Source organism: Acomys minous, assembly GCF_964271855.1.
Source record: "Acomys minous genome assembly, chromosome: 8".
In the NCBI taxonomy this organism is placed as follows: domain Eukaryota; kingdom Metazoa; phylum Chordata; class Mammalia; order Rodentia; family Muridae; genus Acomys; species Acomys minous.
In genome coordinates this window covers 112,851,231-112,875,950 of record NC_140489.1, presented here as the reverse complement: position 1 = coordinate 112,875,950, position 24,720 = coordinate 112,851,231, and the positions used below count along the sequence as shown (strand labels likewise).

General features: G+C 42.5%; 1 protein-coding gene across 6 annotated transcripts in view; it reads left to right on the top strand.

Moving 5' to 3' along the window:
* MAP4K3 (mitogen-activated protein kinase kinase kinase kinase 3) overlaps positions 1-24,720 on the top strand; it is a 145,374-nt gene that overhangs the window by 54,471 nt on the left and 66,183 nt on the right. For 5 of the 6 annotated variants that reach the window (XM_084793096.1, XM_084793097.1, XM_084793098.1 and 2 more), the window contains exons 3-6: positions 8,733-8,823; positions 16,655-16,719; positions 21,059-21,114; positions 22,061-22,108. In XM_084793096.1, coding sequence (XP_084649222.1) covers positions 8,733-8,823; positions 16,655-16,719; positions 21,059-21,114; positions 22,061-22,108 — 260 coding nt within the window. Of the gene's footprint in view, positions 1-8,732; positions 8,824-13,187; positions 13,257-16,654; positions 16,720-21,058; positions 21,115-22,060; positions 22,109-24,720 lie in introns of those variants that run through there. The other variant, XM_084793101.1, reaches the window with a different exon arrangement.

Genomic DNA, 24,720 nt, shown 5'->3' with positions numbered 1-24,720 from the left:
TAAGCAGGCAGCTGTGCTGATGCACGGACTCTGCCCCCGCCCCCTGCACTTCCGGTTTTAGCTTTAGTGTGAACCGAAATCTAGTCAGAGATTTTTGTTTTGTTTTTTTAAGGATGGGCCAGCTTTTCCTGGGTATGACCAATAATATTGTAGATATTGCAGGCTGAAGTCTAAAACAACAATCTGAGCTGCAAGACTTGACATAGCTCACTGGTAACTCCTCAGGAGTACCAATAAGGTGCAGTCTGAAGGGTGTGATGACTGACTGACAACCCACAGGAAGATACCATTAGCACAGGACACACTTTCAGTTAGATGCATTACAGATTCTCTGATACCACCGATAGGACACCTTTGCTTTCTCTACTGTCCAGTTGCTAAGACAGATGTTAGAAGCTGGTGAAGTCTGCAGGACACCTGAAGGTTTGGCCTTTCATCAGGCCTTGAATGTTTAACCGCTGAGTTGAAGTTACTTGATTTTGGCCGAGCCCGTCATTCCCTCACTTAGACTGGGTGTCTTCACGAAATTCTACAACTCTGAGGGAAGGAGCCTGCTGAAGTTCTTTCCTTGCTCTTTCCTATTTCCAGGTTTTAATAAAATGCGTTTTCTTAGCTCTGAGCTAAAGCCCTAGCACAGACTCTATTTAGTTCATTTTCAAGTCTCCTTAAAAATCAAACTAGAAACTTAGAAAACCTTAAATAACTCAGTTGTTTTCTGGTGCGTGTGATGGTTGATTTGTGATGCTATTGATCTCGGATACTGCTGTGTATTAAAAGATGTACAGTTGAAGAAAGAAAAGAAAACCATTCACACCTCTTGGGGAAAATGTTTACTTGTTCCTGAGTTTGGCCAGGCAGCTGAAATCACCCACTCTAAAAGCAGCTACTTTGCTGCTAGCGTGGCCTTGGTCCCATTACCTCAGCTTTCAGGGTCTCACCTCTGGGGTGAGGAATCATAGCTTCATTTTCAGCTTGTGGTAGGAGCTAAGCAGGGTGCGTCTAAAGTATGTGTAGTAGAGACTACAGTCTTCCCTGAGCACTCACTACAGGAAATGGCTTTGATTGCTCTGTTCTAGATCCCAGGGTGTGACCAGCCTTGTCTTGTTGGTTCTGGTTACCCTCTTCAAACACGCACACATGCACACACACCATGCCACACCATACCACACCATACCACACCATGCCACACCATGCCACACCATGCCACACCATGCAGGTTTGCTTAATCAGATCCCAAACATCAAACCATCTCTGCCCTTAATATTTCAGTGTAGAGAGGGAATAAAATATGAAAACATAAGCCACAAACAAACATCTTTATGCACTGCAGGTGAGAGTATGAGACAGACACTGCTACCATGCTGGAGTTCTTTGGGCTTGTTTGTTTGTTTATCTGTTATTGTTAGTTGGTTGGTTTGGGGGTTTTGTTTCTTTTGTTGAGATGGGGTCTCACTATGTAGCTCTGGCTGTCCTGGAAACCACTGTGTAGACCAGGATGGCCTTGAACTCCCAGAGATCTACCTGTCTGCCTCCAGAGTGCTAGGATGAAAGATGTGCATCATTATGCCCGGATCTCCTTCTTAAAAGGTGACTGTCAATGTACCGTAAAACCAGCAGTCATGCTCTTGTGTCTAGCCACGCAAGTTGCACATCAACAACATTATTCATAATGCCCCTATACTGGAGCCATTATAACCGGTGAACAAGTGGGCAAAATGTACAGACAGTAGAAAGGTGCTACTACTGCACGCTCCAACAGAGTCTAGCAGTGCTAAATGAAAAGAACCAGACACAGGAGACGACTGTGCGGTCAGGAAAGGTGCAAACCTCCAGAGTTAGAAAGTAAGGCAGCGGGCTGGAATTGCTGGTGGGCAAATTAACAGTGAGCAGACACGATGGGTCTCACAGAGAATAAACTGTCCTAAAACCGATTTATGGTTATGGTTGTAAGCCTTGGTAAATTTACTTTAAACACCATGGAATTTTGTGTTTGAAATGAGGGAACTGTGTCTGTTTGTTCTTCTGTGTAAACATGAAGATCCAAGTGCAAATGCCCAGCCAGCACGTAAAAGCTGCCGTTCCCCTGGCCTGTAACCCCATCACTGTGCAGGGCAGAGATAGGAGGATCCCAGGGGTGTCCTGCTCTGCAGCCTTGCTCCAGCGTCAGTGAGAGGCCTGTCTCAAGGGAATATGACAGAGAGTATTATACCAGAAAAAACAGCGTCCTCCTCTGGCCTCTGCATAGATGCACATGCTTGCACATGCTTACACACACCCACATACAAGGATGTATTTATCACACATAGAATTTCTTTAAAGTGATAAATATATAGCCAAGAGACAACTGACAATATTCATAATAGTTTCTTACTAATAAAGCTCCCAGATTGGAGATAGTTGTGTCTTCACTGTCATTTCTGTCTGTAGACTTTTCTTTCTTCTTGTCTTTTTCTGTAGTTTTTAATTTTTATTTATGAAGCAAGATAACCCTGTCCTGAAATTTGTCCTCGAGAGGACTGAACTGGTTGCCTCCCTGTGGCGTTTGCTATGCTGCGAATTCTTGGCTGTGAAAAGCTTGACTTGACTGTCTTCACGAGTGCTGTTTATTCAAATCTTTTCAGAGTTCTGGTGGTTGATCTCCCTTGTGAAAATAAAACTTATCTCTGAAACAGCCAAATGCAATGTGATATAGACGATAAGAATTTGTACTTTTGGGCTGGAGAGATGGTTCAGTAGTTGGGAGCACTAGCTGCTCTTCCAAAGGACCCCAGTTCAGCTCCCAGTACCCACAAGGCAGCTCACAGCTGTCTGTAACTTCAGTTCCAGGGGATCGGACACCCTCGCAGATAAACACAAGCAGACAGAATACCAATGAGCATAAAATAAAAATGAATAAATCATTTAAAATTTTGTACTTTTCCTTTCTTTTTTAAAAAATAGCTAGTAACCATTTTGAAACTGAAGCTAAACAAAAACTTGAGATATTTTGGCAAAATTGCTTAAATGTGAGGTTAGTTGAAAGTGTCTCACTGTGACTTCTAATCTTGTTCACATGACTTTAATTTATATTTCCTTTTCTCAAGCATCTTTTGCTTAACTATAAGCTTATGCTTTTTTGGACTTAAATTGCAAAACCAATTTTGTCATTGTAATGAAAGTAGAAAAATAGAATTAAAGCAAAGGTAGAAATTAAAGTCATTCATCATTCTGACTTGGAGAACCACTGTCAACCTTTTTTTCTCCAGATTTTTTGATATTTACATAGAAATACTCACATATACTTATGGTTGTGTTTACACTGAACTAAGCAGACTGTGAAAGGTTGGTCAAAGATCAGAGATAGGAAAATCATACTGTAGGTAAGCTTGCTTTGTTAGCACACTTCTGCGTCAGAGAACAAGCATTGCGAAGGGTGAGTGTGATGCATGTGATGTCACAGCTCTGAGAGCTCTGGGATGGCCTCACAGAGGTGCCTCACAAGGGTGGCCAGTGCTGTGAGTAATCTCTCCACTGCAAGCATAAGGCTGGGTCAGGGAAAAGACAGCGACATCTACTTTTCCTATACATCCAGGGCCCTTTTCCTGCAGTTCTGGGAATCAGGCCAAGGCCTTGTTCATTGCTAAACAAGAGCTATATCACTAGTCCTCAGCCAGGCTCCATTTCTGACTATGTTCTCAGGCATGTAATGGGACTGACCTTGCCCATCACAGATATCAGATGTGTATTTATGGGTGTAATAGGCTCATTGCATGTATCTTTCATTTTGGAAGTATATCATACATAGCTTTCTAAACTGTCATCTTTTCACCCTTTTTAAATGTATGTGTTTTGTGTTTGGATGCTTTGCCTACATGTATGGCTTTGTACTGCATATGTGTAGGCCCCAGTGGACTGCCTGGAATTGGAGGGTTAGGATTAGGGTTAAAAAGAAGAAAAACCATTGATAAGAACATGGTACCCCAGCTTCACTGACTATCATTTTTATGAGGGTGAACTTGATTTTCCACAAGATTTCCAGTATGTCAAGTACAAACTTGTACAACCACTTTGGAAATCAATCTGACACTTTCTCAGAAAACTGGGAATAGGGCTTCCTCAAGACCCAGCTATTCCACTCCTTGGAATATACCCAGAAGATGCTCCACAACAAGGACATTTGCTCAACCATGTTCATAGCAGCCTTATTCATAATAGCCAGAACATGGAAACAGCCTAAGTGTCCATCAGTAGAAGAATGGGTAAAGAAACTGTGGTTCATTTACACTATGTAATTACTACTCAGCTATTAAAAACAATGAAATCCTGAAATTTACAGGAAATGAATGGAACTAGAAATGATCATACTGAGTGAGTTAACCCAGACTCAGAAAGACTCACATGGTATATACTCACTTATAATTGAACACTAGCCCAAAAAGGATATCCCATGAAAGTTTTCACTTACCAGGAGATTGAGATAGATGCAAGGACTTCCTACTGGGACTCTAGGTGAGAGAAGTATGGGAGAATGGGGGAATAGAAGGATCCAGAGGGTCCTAGAAACCTATAAGAAGAACATCATGACGGACAACTCTGGGCCCAGGGGGTTCTGTTCAAACTATTGCACCAACCAAGGACAATACATACAGTAAACATTGAACCCCTACTCAGATCTAGCCAATGGACAGGACATTCTCTCCACAGTTGTGTGGAGAGCGGGGACTGACTCTGACATGAACTCTGGTGCCCCATATTTGACCACTTCCCCTTGGTGGGGAGACCTGGTAGCACTCAGAGAAAGAATAGGAAGGCTACCAAGATGAGACTTGATAGGCTGTGACCATATGGTGAGGTCCCCTTCTGTCACAGACCTAGGGGAGGGGAATAGGGTGAAAGAGAGGGAGGGAGGAAGGAATGGGAGGAGACAAGCAAGAGGATAACAATTTAGATCTGTTAATAATAATCTGAATAAATTAATGAAAAAAAAAGATTTCCAGTGTCTCATAAGCACACAGCAAAACCTGCTAGATGAATCAAATTAATGAGGAAGGCATGGAGATGAGCTTGGAAGATAGAGATGAGTTAGTTTAAGCCGTGGCATTTGTTACTACTAATAGCTAACATTTATTTAAACTTAATTTGTGCCAGCCACTGTACTATACAAAGTGAGATGCATGCACTGACTCATTTAATCTTTATGTTATCATCCTATTTTTTATAGTTTAAAAAAAACTGAAGTACTTTACCCTAATTAATGTAGAGCTGGGATCTTGAATCCTGGCAGTCCAGTCCCACAACTGGGGCTCTCTCCTCACTCTGTGGGGCCAGCAGTTCTTACAGGGGACCAGGCTCAGATCCTAGGACCCACATGGTGGCTCACATCCATCTATAGTGCCATCTTATGGCCTCTTCGGGCACTAGGAACAAATGTGGTACACATAACATATATGCAGTCAAAACACTCATACAGATTAAAATAAACCTGAAAAATATCATGCTGTTTTATGACACAGCAACCATGTCTGTCGTGACTTCATGGTCCATAAGAGAGGACCTTGACTTTGTTTTGCAGTCCAGCGAGTGGCTTTCCTCTAAGTCTGTCAGAACACTGCTTTGTTGGGACTTCACCTCAGCTTCATTCTTGTCCAAACAGTGTTATCCTGTAATGCCTGTTCTGCCCTGCACTTGCTGAGACGGCCACAGTCCCTCTGCTATGCGCTTTTCCTTGTTTTCAGTGCATCAGTGAACCTGGTTTTGTGAGATTAGAGGTCTACTTCTTTGGTCTTAAACTTGCCTGGGCTAGAACACTGCCAACTCTTGAGACCCGGTTTGGACAAAATGTAAAGATGTGTCAAGATAAATGATCCGTTGAAGCTGGCTAACGGCATAGAGCTCCGTACACACACACTTGGGCTTTATGCTCAGATTCTGAGAAGGGGCCTGCTGCCTGCTTCAGGCCTTCTAAGTAACCCTTTACTGATGCAAAGTCAGGCTTTAAAGGCTGCGTATAACTACCTACATTGGTTACAGCACCAGGTACTGAAGTAGGATATAAATACACACAGATAAGTGATGAATTAACTATCAGCTGTAGAGGAAAGTCTCCAAAATGAGACCATTTATCCCTTTCCAGGACAGTGGAAAACACTGACCGTGATGAGCAGGGGAACTGATGGGGGTGGGGCTAGATTTTTAAAACTTTGTTCTTGTGAGAGCAGCATGCATTAACTTGCAGTACAGTATTTCAAAGTGGCAAAATGCCAGTAAGACCCTATTCCTCTATTTTTTTTTTTTCCAAAGTAATATTTTCTGAGCCTTTCTTCTTCCCTGTAAGCTTTCTGTGTTAGGTTTCTGCCTCTAGGGGCTGGTGAGGCACTCTGTCCTCTATGTTTCATCATAGAGTGACAAGTCTCTAGGGAAAGGATTTACCTGGCACCTGTGCACTCGAGCACATCCCTGGTCACCAGTTGTTTGCTCTGTGCCGCCTCGTGTTTATAGCCGTTATGGGTAGAGTTGTCATTACATCATTAATGATGACACTGTTCACCAAGTGGGTTGTTGCTTAGCCACTCCACTATATAAGACCGTGTTATAAACTCCAGGCAGACAGTACTGGACAGATTAGATATTTATTTATCCCTGAAATTAATGATGCTTAGAAATAAAATAACTCAGGGTCTTTTATCTGCACTTTCTTCCTCTTTTCCACCTTTGGGTTACTACTGTATTGAGCTGTGTTTTCTTTCTTTCTATCTAAGTTTACATATTTCACTTACCTTTAGAAATTAAATGCATGGACGCTTCCCTTGGATTTTGAAGTTTTGAATTTAATTTGTTACTCACAATCACTGGGTTTACTTGTTGGGAAGGGATTATGTACTGGATCAATAACATTTCATAGGAAACATTGTTGAAAGCTTAAAGTCACTAATATGAAAAAGAGGAGTAAATGGCTCAGAGTACAAAGCATGCCAGTTGTTGCTTGAAACTAACCCCAGTGCTGGTGTTGTCAGCTGATGTCCCTGGAGGAACTGCACGCTCAGGTGTGAGATGCTAAGGACACAGAAATGAGTTAGGCCTGATTCTGTCCTAGAGGACTACATCCTAGTCAGGATATAAACGCAAAATGTGACGTGTGTGGCAATCATTGTATAGGAAGTTTGTTATAGCTCACAGGTAAGAGAAACCCTGCTGAGGTGGCTCCATGCCCCACGAGCCTTGGTCTTACACAGGTGGATCTGCTTCTCACTAGAGGAGTGCCATTCCTCTGCAAAGCAGCATTTTATCTATAATGGCCACTAGTGACTCTTAGGCCTGCCCCAGAAAGAGCGCCTCAGCCACTGACTGTCACATGCTGTGCTGACTAGGTCAGCCTGGACCACATGCAGCTCCTCCACTGGATTGCAGCCATAACATTGTAGGACAGGTGGAGAAGCCGCACGCAGCCCTCTAAAGTACTCCGCATGCCTGCGAAGCGTGCTTCCGGCCCCGCAGTCCGATGATGGCTATTACTTCTAACTGGAATTTCTTCTTAGATGTTGTAGGGTGTGAAAACACCTAGGAGGACTCAGCGATGTGAACTGTTGAGAATTCCCTGTCCTCCTTCCAGGGACTTGTGGTTTTGTGCACACAAACTAAAGCATTTAAGGTCCCAACAAATCATCTCTTCTCCAGTAGGACATACCATACAGTGTGGGCGGGGTGGGAAGGGGTGGGGGAATTAGTCGGGATTGGGATGCTTCCTCACTAGGCTACATTTACAATTGGAAGACACCACAGTCAGACAGCCTTGTGCTCCAGAGGTGAGCAGCCATTAATAAATTGAATTATAACACTGATAATTGGGTTGCTTTGGTTTAAGTGCGAGTGCTCCCTCCTCTCCCTACACTGCCTCTGGTTCATGTTGCCGTCCCTGCACTTGTGTGCTCTTTGAACAGTCCTAGCATGTGATGTTGCTCTAAGGTTGCCACGTCTCATTTTGAAGAATTTGGGCAAGCAAGGAACAGGGCAGGTGATTGGCTGATAGTCTGGCCAGGTGCAGATCGAATGCCCTTCCCAGCCTACCACTGTTGGGAAAGGCACTGAGAGAAGATGCTTTGTGCACGGGGGTCGCCTGTGCTGCAGAGCTCACACACTTGACGTACCGAGGGTCTTTCTCTAATGTGAAACAAGGTCACCTCTTTATGCTGAGTTTCTATTCAGGGTTACTTAATGATTCTTCTGCCTCTGCCTTTCTAGCCTGTCTCCAGGTATGTGACACACAACCAGCCAAATGTTTAGTAATGAAGGGAATTAATGGCTGTTTCCTAGGGAAGATTGTGCTTGTAATATGTATTTCCTAGTGACAGTGCCCAAGCTGTGCTAGGACTCGCAGGAAATGTTTGTATGGAACTTACCCTGCCAGGCATTTTATAGGTAGCAACTCATTTCACCCTGTGAGGTCAATAGTCATTATTTTACTGAGCAGGAAATTAGTGCAAAGAGTTAAGTAATTTGTCCAAGTGTTTAGTGATTACAGAATTGGGACCCAGAAGTCTGGCGGGGCGCCTGTACTTTTCATCGTTGAGGTGCTGTACTTCTCTCAAATCAGGCCTGAAATTGTTATTGAAGTAATGTCGCTAAGGCATTGGTTGTGTTGGATATAAAATTCATCAGCTGTGTTATAGTGAATCATAAGTATAATACCTTCACATGTTTTAAAGTAATGAGCCTCTTACCTTCTCAGTGTCCAACATGCTTGCTTTGTGTCCTAGGAGAAGACTTTGCGGTTGTACAGCAAGAAATCATAATGATGAAAGACTGCAAACACCCAAACATTGTTGCTTATTTTGGAAGCTATCTCAGGTACATTGTTTATTTCCCTTTTGAAAAACAGTAATGATTCCATCACCTAATTCACATAACAGAATAAAATTGACTCCAAAGCTGTGATTCTTGCCTAGAACGTAGGATCTTTTCTGTTCACAGGAATGGCATTTTGCATATGACCTACTATGGTAATTCAGCTTGTGACTTGGGAGGTCTGGGTGTTGTCTCACACACCAGCCGCTGCCTCTTTCTTCCCGGCTAAGAGAATTCAGAGAGGAGTATTCTTCCCCGAGATGGTTTTGTTGGTGGTGGTGGTTTTAATGTTTTGGTCTTCTGGCCTCTTTCTTCTGCGTTTTTGTTCAGAAGACTAGGAACTATTCCTTGCACAGCATGCTTTCCAGGTCCCAAAGTGAACTTCTGACTATGGACTGAGCTCCTGTGCTGTTTTGGCAGGAGGCCATCAGGTCATGTGCTGTAGACGAGTCCCTCAGACTTAAACCTGGCTCCTCTCACTTCTGCGTATGCAGCGAGCCTGCTGGCACTGTGACGAAGAAGCTTTTAAAGTCCCTCCAACAGGAAGATCAGAGAATGTTTTCCTCCTTTACTGGTGGGGCCTGATATGTTCGTTACAGGCTCCTGTTCTCACATGACCCACATAGAAAACACTGCTGAACACAACAGGTAGAGAGGACTCTGGGAATCCGGTCTCCTGTCTCTTCTCACTGTAGCTGCATGTGGTAAGCAGGGTAGGTTGGATGGAGACAGGAAAGAAATCAGGGTAGGTCAGTGCTGTTGCACTGTCCTGTGTGTGTCCTTAACTGTCAATATGATAATGCTTTAACAAGGAGCGGGTCAGTAGCGGCCTAAGAGGGCCATCTCAGCACCTGTGCATGGCCCTGTCCCTGTGGCGGGGAATAGGCCGGGCAGGGCAGTTCCGTGTGGACTTGAAGAAACAGCCTCCTAAAATCACTTAAGTTTGTGTGCCAACAAGTGATTCCAGACACAGGGAAAGTCACCACTGCACAGAGGCTTGTTTGCCCCTGCTCCGTAGGGCAGGCTGGGCTTGTAAGGAGAGCTGTGCTTCCCTGGGATGTGGGTCTAGTCGTGTTTCTCAAGCACTGTGAACACGCAAAGCTAACCCTACAGATACAGCACCCTTCACGTGGTAAAACAACTGCAGCCTTCTTCCAGGAAGACAACAGTGTGAGACAGAAATTACAGGCTGGAGGGAAACTGTCAGAATGCTGGCTTTCATCAGTAGTTAACAATGTGACTTACTTATGGCAAATTATTTGGTCATTTAGTGTCTCTATTTCCTCCTCTGTGACATGGAGGTGACAACACCTGTGTGATTAATCCTCTAACTCCTGTGAGGGCTCGATGTTAGGACATGTGAAACGGCAAGAGCAGCGCTTAGAACATACCAGTGCTTGCCGGATGCTGGCCGCCGCCCCAGCTGCACCTCCCTGTTCTGAAAGCACCGTCATACCAGTGCTGTTGGCGGTGTGCTCCTTAGCGCCCATTACTTCCAGCTTACAAACAAGGTGCTTCAAAGGGTTTTGTGTCAAGTTTGCTTTCATTTTAGTTTTATCCAAATGAAAAGATTATAGTGAATTTCCCCACCTCAAACCAAAATTAAAACAAAGTTAGGCTCACTTTAAAAAATAAAACTGAGAAGCTAGGTATGGTGGCACACACCTGTGATACCAGCACTCGGGGAGGCAGAGGCAGGTGGATCTCTGTGAGTTCGAGGCCAGCCTGGTCTACAAAGCGAGTCCAAGACAGCCAAGGCTATACATAGGAGACCCTGTCTCAGAAAACCAAACCAAGCAAACTAACTACCCAAGTTCCTTTAGTGTGATGGGAATGTGGTGTGAGGGCGCTGCTTTGGCCCGGTGACTGTGGTCCTCTGATGAGAGCGACTTGAAGGCAGATGAAGAGTCAAGAGCAGCCGTCCTTCTGTCCTTCCTCTCTCTAGCTCTCTACAGTGTCTTCTTTATTCCTGACAAAGTACAGACTTGGACCGGAGAGGGGCATGGAATCCTAAGAATTAGGTTTGTATTGTGCTCAAGCTGGAAAGGACAGAGCGATCTTGTCATCCAGCCCACTCTTTCACAGACGAGGAAACAGGACGTAATAGAACCTCTCTCTTCTTGAGGCTCAGTTGCTTGTTACTGGCAGGATGTAAGCCTGGCTCTACCTGTTCCCTCACTGATGCCTCTTTAGCCCACATTATCACTTAGCCCTAGAAATCCAAATGGAGCCAGCTTATTCTATAAAGGTAAGGGGTTTGGAGTTTGACATGCCACTCCCAAAATACTCCCAACTTTCTTCCGGTGTTGCTATCACAATGTATCAAAGCAGATTTAGACAAAAAGATGAAGACTGCAAGTGTGATTTGACCTCTGACAAACCTGCCCTGAGGGATCAGAATTGGGTCACGAATTGTCTTAGCAGATCCCCAGTTAAGGTCCGGAGGCCCACTTTACAGCAGCTGTCTACACTCTCTTCATGGAGAGACCCGACTGAGCTCCTGCCACGCTGAGTTCTTGCCATTTCTAACAGAGTCTTCAGGTCATCAGTATGAATCTTAACAAGGCCACACAGACTGCATTTGCCTCTGTGACCTAAATCAAGTAACCACATGCTGCATAGTGTCTGAATATTTGTGTTTCTCTTAGAAGAAAAAAAAAATGAAATCACCAAAGACGTATCCTTTAACCCCATTAGAGCCAAGCATAATTTAACCCTGGGCTTCTAGCTTTTCTTTTTCTTTAAGTTTTTTTAAAGGTTTATTTATTATTTATACAGTATTCTGCCCTCGTATGTGTCTGCACATCAGAAGAAGGCACTAGATCTCATTATAGATGGTTGTGAGCCACCATTGGCTGCTGGGAATTCAACTTAAGAACTTTGGAAGAGCAGCCAGTGCTCTTAACCTCTGAGGCATCTCTCCAGCACCCTAGCTTTTCTTTAGACAGAGAAAAAGACTGCTGTTGTTACTGTTAGTGTACACTTACCCTTTACAGGACACCTTGATTTTGGAACTTACTAGATACAGAAGAGCTGCAAAGGCAATGGAGTTCTGTGTGTAGATCCACCCCTCACCTGTCGTCAGTGTGGACACAGCCACACTGGATCAGCAAGTCAAGACCCGAGGGCCTTGGTGCCTTGGCATGTCCGGCAATTAATTCACTTGTGACTCCCCAGTTCTCTGCTAGTGTCTCTTTAGATTGTGAGGGCATTGGGGCTGTAGAGAAGTCGTGTACTGTGGAGAAGGCTGTACTGAGCTTGCTAGAGTAAGTTGGTCACTTCATATTCCCTAAGGACAGAGCACACTGGACGGTCACCTGTCTACGGTTTTTAGTATCTATTTTTAAATGAACCGAAAGATTTCCAATTTGACTCCCAGTGACTTAGCCCATATGAAAATATCTGATGTTCCTGAACTTTGTATTTTTCACACTTAAGATGAGCTTGGGTTATTAGAATACAGTGGTGCAGCCTTTGGTGGCCCAGGGAGAAGCAGGTGAGCATGCTGTTCCCTGTGGCGTGGAGTCCAGGCGGGCCTGCTCACAGCCACGCTTCACTTTCTAACTGTACTGTGCTTGTGAGTGATGTGTAAGTCACATTAGTTTATTGATTATTTTTAAGTCTGTGGTATGGGGGAAGATAAAAAAATATTTTGGGAATAAGAGTTTCAGATCAATATAATAGTTGTTAGAACTTTGGTTCCTATAAATTCTAATAAACCATCAAACTGGGAGATTAAAATGGGGAAAGACACACACACACACACACCCATTTACCTTTCTGTTATTTGTCTATTTACTTTTGGGTTAGGTAGAAAGGTAACCTTACAAAATAAGAAAAGGCTTCCAAGCATTTATTGAGGCAAGACATTAATGCTGATTTATTTAACATTGATCTTGTAGTTACTTTTATTTCAGTTTAGATACGTAGCCACAAAGATCCATATAATTTGTTGGCCTGCATAAAATGGGCCCATTGACTCAGCCCATCCCATTAGACAGATGGCTTGGTGAGTGACCCAGTACACTGCAGATTTATCATCACAGTGGAGACATCTGGGAGCAGATGGAGCCATTTCTCTAAGACATTCTGACTATTCAAGCTTTCTTACTTTTTTATAATAAAAATTTTCTCACCAAATGGAATGTTGTAAGTAAAACATTTTTAGCATCTTTAAATAGTATCAGCATATATAGTTTATATTTTTCTTTGCTTGTATAAACTAAAAAGTCACTGTGTAGCATAAATAAACACTGTATTTAAGTAAGAAGAGACAAGGAGTGAAGTCATTTTAGATGGAAGACAGTGGCAGTGAATCTGAAAGGCTCCAGAAAACTAATCCCCTGTTCATTTTCTCTACCGTGGAGAACTATCTTCAAGCTGAAAGGGGCAGGAAACGCAGTGTTGAGCTGAAACTGAATGAAGCGTTATGACAGGTGAGGAGGTAATTACAAGGCAGCAAGACACTTTAAATGAATTTAAGCTTTTAGCTTCATATAAGCTCTGTCTCACACTGAGCGGTTAGCAGGTGTGATTGTCATCCACGATCAGGAGATGTCCTTCCACAAATAAAAGAGACATTGAAGATTAGAGATAATCAATGACTAATTTGCAAAAGGGAGAAAGATGACTTCTAAAAAATACAATCAAATCAAATGTCAGCCCTTCCTCAGCAAACATCATGAATAAATTATTAATCACCTCATCAGTGAGCACTTACAAGTGGCAGCCAGCCTGGCCACTGTGGAAAGCAGAAACAAGTCAATCCCATCTCATTTCAGTGTTTTTATTCTTAAAAGAGAAAAAAAAAATAGTAACTTTACACCGTCATTGAGTTCTTAGAACAATTTAAGGTGATTTAAATAAATGACTGTAAGGTAAATCATAATACAAGTGAAGATGCAGCCTGAGGATACAGAAATCGTTGTTAGCTATTGGTCCAACAAAGAACTGATAAGCAGACTATATCTAGAATTCCAGGGCTGGCAGAAAGGCTCAGTTGCCTTGCAAGCACAAGTACCTGTGTCCAGCCCTTGAGACGCACACAAAAATACCAGGCCTGCTAGCTCAACTTTAACCTCAGTGATGGGGATGCAGAGACAGGGGGCCATTGGGCCTTCTCTAGTCTAATTGGCAAGCTCGAAGTCAGTGAGAAGACCCTGTCTCAGAGAATGCGAACCTTATCCCTGAGGCTTACACCCAAACTTGCCCTCTGGTCTCCACAAACTTGTACATATACACATGTATTAATAAAAGACATGGATCATGGTGTTTCAGAAAAGAAGGTAGCTGTTGGGTTCTGTGGTGAATTTAAACATGTTAGTGTAGCAGCCTCTAGTCAGAGGTGCCTTCCTCATTTTTTTTAATATTTTTAAAACTTACATATTTTACTATTTAATATACATGAGTGTTTTCCTGTGTGTGTGTATGTCTGGTGCCCTCAAAGGCCATGGATCCCCTGGGACTGGAATTATAGACAGTTATTGAATATAACGTGTGGGGCCTGGGAATTGAATCTGGGTTCTCAGTAAGAGCACGTGCTTTTAACCACCCAGCCAACTCTCCAGCCTTGTCTTCAGCATTTTGGATTAGATCACAGCCAGCTACTCTGAGAGCTCTTAAAGCTTGGCCACTGGACCGCCAGCTGATATTTCTATTGGTTATATTTGTTGCCTGTACCATATCAGAAACAACAGCAGAAATGCATACATTAGCCATGCTGCTAGTGTACCCACGCCATTCATAAGGCACACGGGTAAACTGTCCGTCTTAAGTGGTTTTTGATATCTTTTGGGTTTTACTCTCTTCAGCCTTACTTTCTTGAACCATGGCACCTTCCTATGCCACACTATCAAGGTCGCTGACCTTACTACCCTGGTAGTTCACGTGATTGCTGTATGCCACATGGTCTACTGTACACAGCCAAGTCAACATTTAGGTCTAGCTAACCCAACCACCGCCATATTTGAACCCCTGTTAACACCAACAGCTTTGCTTTGTAATACGCTGTTCATGTAGTACTCAGAATAGTGCTTGGTTTTAAATGCAACATTTCAAGAGAGATGTTGACAAACTAAAGATTATCCAGGTGAAGGTAACTGTACTGAGGAGCCAAGAATCACTTCACAGTGCAGCCCCAACCTGGTCCAGCTTCACCTCTGGCCGCTGTGTTCTGTTATCTAGTCTCTCACACATGCCGTCTTCTTGCGAGTCTCCATTCTTGGCCACAGACCCATCTGTCTCTCACTGGTGAATTCCTATTTGAACTTAAAGACTGAATTTAAATGTTGTCTCCTTATAAAACTTTCCCTTGATTTGACAAGACATTTTCATCTCTGGGCTCTCATAGCACATAACCCAAAAATTCAGCAACATTTTTCTTTATAAGATGCCTGTAGCTTTCAAAAAATATATAATTGTGTATTATTTGTACAAATTACTGAGTTTCACTGTTGCACTGCCTAGTTTCATGTCCAGTTGACACACGCTGGAGTCATTTGAGAGGAAGGAACCTCAATTAAGGAATACCTCCATAAGATCAGGCTGTAGGCAAGCCTCTAAGGCGCTTTCTTGATTAGTGATTAATGTGGGCAAGCCAGCCCATGGCCTCTGCATCAGCCTCTGCCTCCAGGCCCCTGCCCTGTTTGAGTTGCTGTCCTGACTTTGTACATAATGAGCAGTGATGTGAGGGTGTAAGCCGAATAAACCCTTTCCTCTCCAAGTGGTCGTGGTGTTTCATCTCAGCAGTGATAACCCTAAGTAAGGCAACTGTGATACTCCACAATACGTGCATGTAGCTCGGCATTCTCACTGTTCTCCCTCTTCCTCGTTCTCTGGGTTCTCGCCCCATTCTCGAGGAGCCCCTATTGCACTTTCAGATGCTTTACTTTCTGCATGGGCGAAATCATGTGATACTTGTCGATCAAGGCCCATGTAGTAAAATTGGAGGCTTTTTAAGTGACATGACCTCTGACACAGCTACTCAAATCTTCTGTCTTAGTAGGAGCCCAGCTTAGACAGTAAATAAGTAGACAAATATGGCTGTATCCCAATGAAGCTTTATGACACTGAAATTCCCATCATTGTCACTTGTCAAATATACTCTCTTGATCTCCCTCAGCCATTTAAGCATTTATTGTTCCAGGACTACAGAAAACCAGGCAGCAGACGAGATTTGGCCCAGAGTCCATATTTTCCTAGCCTCTGATCTAATTGCTTTATTATTTCATTCATTCATACTTTCATTCACCTATGGAACAGTTAGAGTTTATCAAGTCCAGGGACTTCCTGTCCCATATGACCCAGAGTTCTTGGTGTATTTTAAGAAGAAAAAGTAATAAATGATTGAATGAAAGAATAAACAAAGGAAAAAGATACATAAATCTTTGCTAAGTATTTTATTGTCACTGCATGATTACACCATCAGGATATGAGTAAACAATCCTGTCTGAACAACAGTGATCGATTTTTCTGGAATCTTCATTTGACATAACATCTACATTTGTTTGTTAAGCGTGCTATCAAAGTGATGTGTTTGGGATGGATTGACATTTTCTGTGCTAAAGCTGGGTAAATGGTAAACTGTAGAACAGGAAATTTTTAACTAAAGAGAAGTTTCATTTGAATGTACCTCAGGACAGCTTTATATTCTATAAATGGTATAACTTAAGTTGTAACACATGGAGTTGGATTATAGCAATGCAATAAGTCATTTATGTGGGAGTAGTTGGCTTTTTAAAAAGGTAGTGTGTTGTATTTGTGTAGTTCTTCAGTGTTACTGTTGCAAAGCACTTTAATCATACAGACATAATGCATGACTGTTTTCTTTTCACAGGCGAGATAAACTTTGGATCTGTATGGAGTTTTGTGGAGGTGGCTCTTTACAGGACATATATCATGGTGAGGCCAGAGTTGCTTTGTAAATGCTAAGCACACTTTCTTAGTTTGCTCTCTGCTGCATCCAAACATTAATGCTGTTGTAAGAAAAGAAAGCTGCACTTTAATTTAATTGCTTGATATATATGGATGAAAGGGGCATTTGCTTTATTCAAGAGAAAGCTGTATACTTGCTGACTCTGAAGGAACATCATAGGTAGTTGAAGACTTTAACTATGCCCTCATAGACATATGAAGTTCTTGATGACAGATACTATGACACAGAATGCCATGAGTGTGGTGGCTTAAATGAGAATGTCCCCATCAGCTCATGTTTGAATTCTTGGCCCCCAGTTACTGGGGGCTGTTTGGGAAGGATTAGGAGGTGTGATCCATGTTGGAAGAGGCATAGCCTTGTTGGAGGAGGTGTGTCACTGGGGGTGGGCTATGAGGTTTCTCTCTGACTGCCACTTATGAATCAGATATGAGCCCTCTGCTGTTCCTCCAGCACCATGCCTCCGTGCCTGCCACCAGGCTTCCTGTCACCATGTTTCCTGCCACACCGATAGTGGACTCACCTGAGAAACTGATTGATATCTCTTATAAGTTGCCTCATATATGGTGTTTCTTCTCAGCAAGAGAAATGATGGTGATACTGAAGTCATTGGCTTCTCTTTCAGTAGTTAAATGTTTGTTCATTCTCTTAGTGCAGAAATCTAGGGAATTAGAAGATGATTAAAGCTTTTTATCGGTAGCCTGTGGTATAATACAGAAAATTTATAAGATAAGCTGGTTTTACTATTTCCTGTGGGGGTTTTTGTCTCCCAGTTCTATCCTAGTTCTGACTGGGGTAGGCATATTCTTTCTCTGCAGGTTTACTTTTTGATTAATAGAAAACACAACATCTGCATAACTCAAGAAGTAAATCTTTCAGAAAATATTTGGCCATTTGCTCTTATTTTTTCATATAGAATTTGAGTTTATAGTCTCCAGTGTGGAGACTCTGAGATAATTTCAGGGTCTAAAGAAGATGGTAAAAGGCATTTTGATGGGAATTTTACTATTCAGAGTTGATTTAATATCACTTTATCTTCCTGCTGCAGGTTTTATCTAGCATAAGAATGATGTAATAGTGGGTTCTTGCTGTGTTTTTATTTTATATGCCAGTGTTTTAGTATATTACAACCCCAATCAAAGAAGGAGAAAGGAAATGGTAGGTTTTCTGAAATTTTTAAAAGCTCAGAGGGGAGAGTGGGCCTTGTTTGTGTTGAAAAGATAGGCAACTCTTGGGTAGAAACAGGAGGAAATGTGTTTTAATGGATAAGTCAGTGGTGAGGCGACGACACTGGCAGGTGGGAGGTCACTCCAGTTAGACTAAGAGGGCACATTTAGGGGCTGGAATCAGATGTGGGATCCTTGAAAACCAGGCAGAGCATGCATGATGCTTTAGATCGAAACCTGAGCTGTGGTTATGGTAAGCAGTGCTCTACCACCAAACCACATCCTTCACCCAAATTATGATCTTAAAAATAAATCAAAGGAAAACCTCATAAGCACTAGGATTCTCAGAAGACAAGAACTTCTCTTTCATTGGGTAAAGAAACCTAATTATGCTGTTCCCCACATCATGGAAACATGGAGACTGGGGCGTAGAGAAGACTGTGCAAAAAGAAGAGGAAGCTTCTTTGACATATCTGCACAGGCATGCAGCGTTACAGACGGGTCAAAGACTATTACATACTGCCAGGACATTGGTTACCTCATGGAAACCCGGGTACAGCTAAAAGAGTGAGCGTCATGGCAGTGGAGGAGGCTGTTCACACCCTGAGCTACAAGAAGCAAAGAAAAAGTGAATACTGGAGCAATCCAAGGCAAGATACAGCACCAAGGACGTGTCCCCAATGGCCTACCTCTTCCAGCTGCCCCAACCCCAACTCCTCTTCCCTTTCACTGCTCTCCACAATACCATGATATGCCATTTGAATATCAACATAGCTATTAGGCCAGAGCCCTCATGATCTAATTGTCTATTAAAAGGTCACCATAGACACACTCATCTGTGCTTCACCAATTTTCCCAATTGTTACTTAATCCCATTGACAATGAAGATTAGCCACTACACTAGTAACTGCCATAGTCACTTGTGCTCTCTTAGACACTGCTTAAAACTGCGTGATCCATAAGCAGAAGAAATGTTTCCTGAAGTGATGGAGACTGAGAAATCTAAGAGCAAGGTGCCAGCAAGTCCAGTGTCCAGGAAGAGAAGTGATTTCATACAGTGTTGTCATATGGAGGGGAAAAGTATGGGCAGCAAAGACTGGCTGGCACGCTGCTTTTAATCCTGTCCTCAAGAAAGTAGCCTCAAGATCTCATGGGGCTCACCTCCTAGGATGCTGCTCCTGTCATGCTGGACACTCAGCATGAGAAGCTGGAAGGATGGCTAAGAGGACGAAGTGTTTGCCAGGCGAGTGTGGGGACAGTAATTTGCACTCCAGCACCCATTTAAGTGCCAGGCTAGTGCTGTGATCCCAGTATTTGTGAGATGGAGGCAGGGAATCCCAGAGCGAGATCACTAGCTAGACCAGCCAGTGAGAGACTCTGTCTCAATATATTAAGGTTGAGAGTGGTTGAGGAAAATAGCCCACATCCTCAGGTGGCCTACACACACCTACACATGAGTGTGCAGTCACAGGTAAATAAATGTGCCATGGAAAACATTCTACATGAATTTTAGCGGAACATATCCTCAAACCATAGCAAATGCCCACACAGGAAATACTATTTGTATAGTTCTGTAGATCCAGAGAATGGTCAATGGCAGCCATACTTTCAGTTTTCAGTAAATCATTAAGTATATGGCAAGCAAAAGTAAAAGAGCAGGTAGCAAATAGCAGATAAATGGAAGAAGCTTCAGGTGGATTGCACAACACCAATTCATGATTTCACAGCATCCAACAGAAGGGCCCGGGGTATCCTGATAACAGCGCAAAGGCAGCACCATCAAACTGGAGACTTAGAAACAACGACCACAGATTGACTAGGGAAGTTGCCATCAACTAGAGTTCCCAGTTGGCCTTTGTCTCCATGGAGGGTTTGCAGCTTTCCTTCCACGGGCATTTTATATGTAGGAGATGAACAGCAATGGCCTCTGGTGAAAATGCTGCACATTCCAGCTCTTATCAAGGGTGCAGTGTGTCTGATACCCTTCACTCTTGCTGGTTCTCTCTCCCTGTCACAGTCGGGGCCAGCCCCGCCCAGCACAGGAGCTTCCGGGGGAAACAAAGGAGAGGCTCCTCTCCTTTCCACAATCTTAAAACAGCACATGGCGATCTATCCATGCAACTCACATTACAGCTTTCATAAAAATTAAGGCGTGTATATTGCTATAGGAAAATGTCTATATAGTGAAAGGGCAGGTTCCAGAATCGTGTGTTCTGAGTTAGTTTTTGCTCATTTGTATGTGTAGTAGATACACATACAACTTATGACTTAGCAATGCCATGAAGGGTGCATACACTGAGTACAAACAATATGCCAAATTTTGAATTTTACCTTTTACCAGGCTATGTGTCTCTACCATGTAAAGTGAGAGCCACTTGCACTCTTGCTTGTATTGTTAGATAGTAGTAGCAAGCTGCTGATCTCACTGAGCAACAAGGCCCTGAAGTAAGCAGCTGATGTTTCATGGGATCCAGGGCTGCTAACCTGTGATGTCATATGTGGCATAGGGAACTCATTTTTTTGACCCAACATATTACCCACTTAAAATTAATTCATCTAGAACATAACCCATTATAAGTTGAAGATTGTATATTATATAAAATGCCTGTATAAAATCAATTTACATATTATAGGCCAAACTTTTTATATTATTATTGAGTAATGCTTTGGGTAAGAGATTTTTTCTTTCTTAACTTCTGTATTGATTAGAATTTTCATAGTGAACATTAATTTTTATAGCTATAATGGTAATAGTTTTAGGAAAAAATATTGATTTAAAGCGAACTCTGATACATGTTACTCATCAATAAAGAAGTTAATGAAAGCTAGGTAAGCCAGTTGGGCATTCTTTTAACATCTATGATTCAGCAATGTATAAAATAAAAATATAATCAAAGTTAGTCACTAAATTGTATATAAATGCATTGTAGCTTTTCTGTGCCAGGCACTGTTCTAACCACTAGAAATCCAACAGTGAGCATGTCAGACTTAAAAAGAATTAAAATTAAAAGCTCTGCCTTTTTGGCATTGGGTTCAGTGGAATTGTTTAGTTGAGTCTGTTCTTAATGGAATTTATAAACTTGGTCTCTTACTGGAAGAATGTGTTGCTCAATCTTGCTAATGCTACTTCCTTCTCTGACAGTAACTGGACCCCTCTCAGAGCTGCAGATTGCGTATGTTAGCAGAGAAACACTACAGGCAAGTGAAATTTACAGTGCTATTCTTTACTAAGTGTTCATTTGCTATCATTACTGTTAAGGGACACGATAATCTAGTTTGATAAACTCTTGAAGACTTTTAATACAGTTTTATTATTTTCTTTTTTATACATTGCTATGGACTTTATTGTTCATTTTTTCTTTTTTAATGTTCTTTTTAACATACATTTATATTATTATACATATATATAATAAACTACATACAGAAGGAAGACCCATGAAACAGTCAGGAATCATATAAATGCTACATTCATAGTGATTTGGCTGTTTGTATTTGGCAAACTTGAAGTAAACATCTTTCCTACCTTGTTGAGTCTAAAATTTTGAATGTAAATCAGTATCTATCATATCTCATCTCTATTAACTTAAAACATCTACCTAGATCTAAAAACATCTTAACCCTTATTATTATTTTCTTTGTATTGTTTTGGTTTTGTGGTGCTGAGGGTTGAGCTTAGGCCTCACATATGCTAGACAAGTAAGTGCTCTGTACCAAGCTGTCTCTGGCTCTTAATACATTTAAAAATACAGTGTGCAAGCTGTATGTACAGTTAAATACCAGAAAGCCTAAAGATTACAATATAACCTAAATTCAAGCACTATGGGACTGTCTATTCCACTTAATGACAAGGAAAAGCTTGAGCGTTGACTGGTATCAGGGGAATGGAAATTCACGTTTATTCTAGTGGGACGTACACCTTAAAACCTCAAACAATTTGCAGAGTTTACTAAATGCTATTTTAGAAAAACCAGTGCTTCTGCCTGAGCTTTCTTTTTCTTTCTCATCTTGACTCTATTGTCTTCTATAATACTTTATTACAATCAGTTGATACTTGCTTCTTGGATTTCTATAAAGAGGAAATAAAATAGTGACTACTAAGTTGTGCTGTTTGCTAAATCTTGCTTATTTTTTTTTTAAACTCCAGGGATTGTGTTATCTTCACAGTAAAGGAAAAATGCACAGAGATATAAAGGTATACATTATATTTTGGGCCTGTGTTTCACTTTTAAATAACCCATTTTCTACTTTTAAATACTCTAATCCAATCGCTGAGCAGACTATCCCATTGGTGAGTTTGCTACCTGAAGTATATTGCAATAATGAACACGAGTGATCTAAGTTTCACTGCATTTCTAGAGTAGCATTGTTGAGGCAGGTTCACACACAGTAAAGCCTACCCTTCTAAAGTACGGGATTGAGTGGTCAGTTGGGACATTTGCTCATTTGGCAATATTTTGAGACATCATGTCAAATAGGTCAGGCAGTCCTCAGACTCACTACATAGCTGACTTCCTGCTCCTTTTGTTTGTCTCCCAAGTCTGGAATTATAATAAGTAAGCACCCCCACACCTGGCTGGATTAGTGTTCTAATTTTTGTTTTGTTTTAAGCTGTTTGTTTGTAAGTGTTTATAAGATACAAATTATTAGAGCCATAGCTTCCATAAGATCACAGTAAATTGTATGCTCACTGTATCGTCAACTTAGTTTATCACTCTTAAGGAAATGTTTCTTACATGGGGATGTAAGATATCATTAATAATGCACCTACTCAGGCGAGTGGAGTCTGACACCCTCTGTGGCCTTCTCTTTGGCTCTGGGAAGAGAGCAGTGGCTGTGCTGGATCAGCTCAGTCAGGGCCCCTGAGGGTCTTATACTGTGGGACTTCAGTGACACTGTACTCTTCAGTCGAGATGCTTCTTCCTTTCCTTTATTTTCTTTTCCTCCTTTCTTTGTTTACTTCCTTATACCATTCTCTCCCTCTTTTACTTCCCCAAGTCTTTGTAGCATAGAACGTCTTAACCCTTTGTCAGGAGAGGTGATTCATGTTGCTTTCCTGGTCCCTGATGAAAGCCCTGGAGTCTGTCCTCAGAAAACACCTGTATACCCACATTCTGTGTTCCCTGGGATATAAGTGGACTCGTGGAACTCCTCGCGGAACTCCTGCTCTGGGTATTTCCCATAAGCCACTTAAAAGAGCTCTGTGCTCCCTGTCACTGGCCTTAGACAACAGGGAAGGGCTGGTAGGTTTTTGTCAGAAGTGGAGATTGGCGTGCCCTCCGAGTTGGAAGAACAATACGAACAGATTTACAAAGTGAACATGAGGCCATTTTGGAGAATATAATGTCTATATTATATTATTTAGGAACAGAAAGTGTATGGGTTCCGTAGGTGATAAGCTTGGCTGTGTAGCTGTGTGCTCCCTTGTGCAAGGACTCATGTGTCAGGCTTTCGTTTTGGTAAATTCTGACAATACACTCCGCCTCTACCCTTGTCCAGCCTCCTTATAATGGTCTCTGCTGTGTCTCTAGTGGCCTTCCTCCTGCTTGCACTGCTCCTGTTCATGAGTGCTTCTGTAGCCACTGTTATAACTGACTGACAGACTGGCCTCTCAGGGCCAGATCACACTGCTCCCCTGCTTATCCGCACCGTTGACTTCCCATAGTACTCACGTAGAAATGCAGGTGCTGGGCCTGTGGCCCGCAAGGTGATGCGTGGTCCAGGCCCCGCATGTTTCCCTGAGCTCTTCGCACACTCCAATCCTCTCTGTTTTATTCATTATGTCTCAGCCACACTAAGTTTTCTGTTGCTGGGGTATTCCAAGCTCATTCTGGTTGTAGGTCTTTGTGTTTGATCTTCCTTCTTCCTAGAATGTTCTTGTCGAAGATTTAGGTGTGGCTGTCGATCTTACGTCACTGAGACTCTGCTTAAGTGTCCTCAGCTTTCAGAGAGCTTGTTCCTACCTCACTGTGACTCTCATTGGGCTGGAGAATCATTTTTCATCTTCTTCCTCACCTATATACACCTATATGCTCCTCGCTGTACATCAGAACTGGCAGGCAGTCGTCTCTCAGAGAGGAAGAGGGATGGATAGAGGGGAAGGCAGATGGGTCAGAAGCTGTGATGTGTGTATGTGGAACGGGACAAGTTGTAACTTAGGAAAATTAACCTGACAGTGGGGAGAGAACATACCGAAGACTTGGCAGACAGCGGGGGGTGAATTGAAAGCCCGGCTGTGGCCCCGCAGCACTTCCTTCCTTTCTCCGTTATCCCATAGGTCAGTGGTATTACACGTGGGTGTAGCTCCATTTCATGGATGATGACGTTCTAGGGGTTTAGAATTCTTTTTCCCTCTTCTCCTCTTCTGCTGCTTCTTTCTCTTATTGCTTAAAGGTAGAGGGTTCCAAGACCACTTCCCCCAGGCTATAGTCATACCAGCACCTTGGGTTAAAAAGCGACCTCCCTTGGCTTGCTCATTCAAAGCTGCACAGGGACAGCTGTGGACCCACGACTATTGGGTGGTATGCTAGCTGACTCTCGAGAAAGCCGTTAGGATAGAAAGCCTCCCTCACAAAGGAGCAGGGCACTCACATGCCAGCACTGGTGAGTTCCCAGAAAAACAGCTTTTTAAAGATGGGAAATATAATAATCATGTTCAAAGTATAATCAGAGCAATTGAAATGCTAGGTTAAAATAACATTTTAGTACAGTGGTGGTATGTGATCAGCCAGGAAATAGTGTTTAGATGAAAATGTATCACATCTGTGTTAGCATGCATACTGTGTTAGCAGAGAGCCCTTTTTAAGG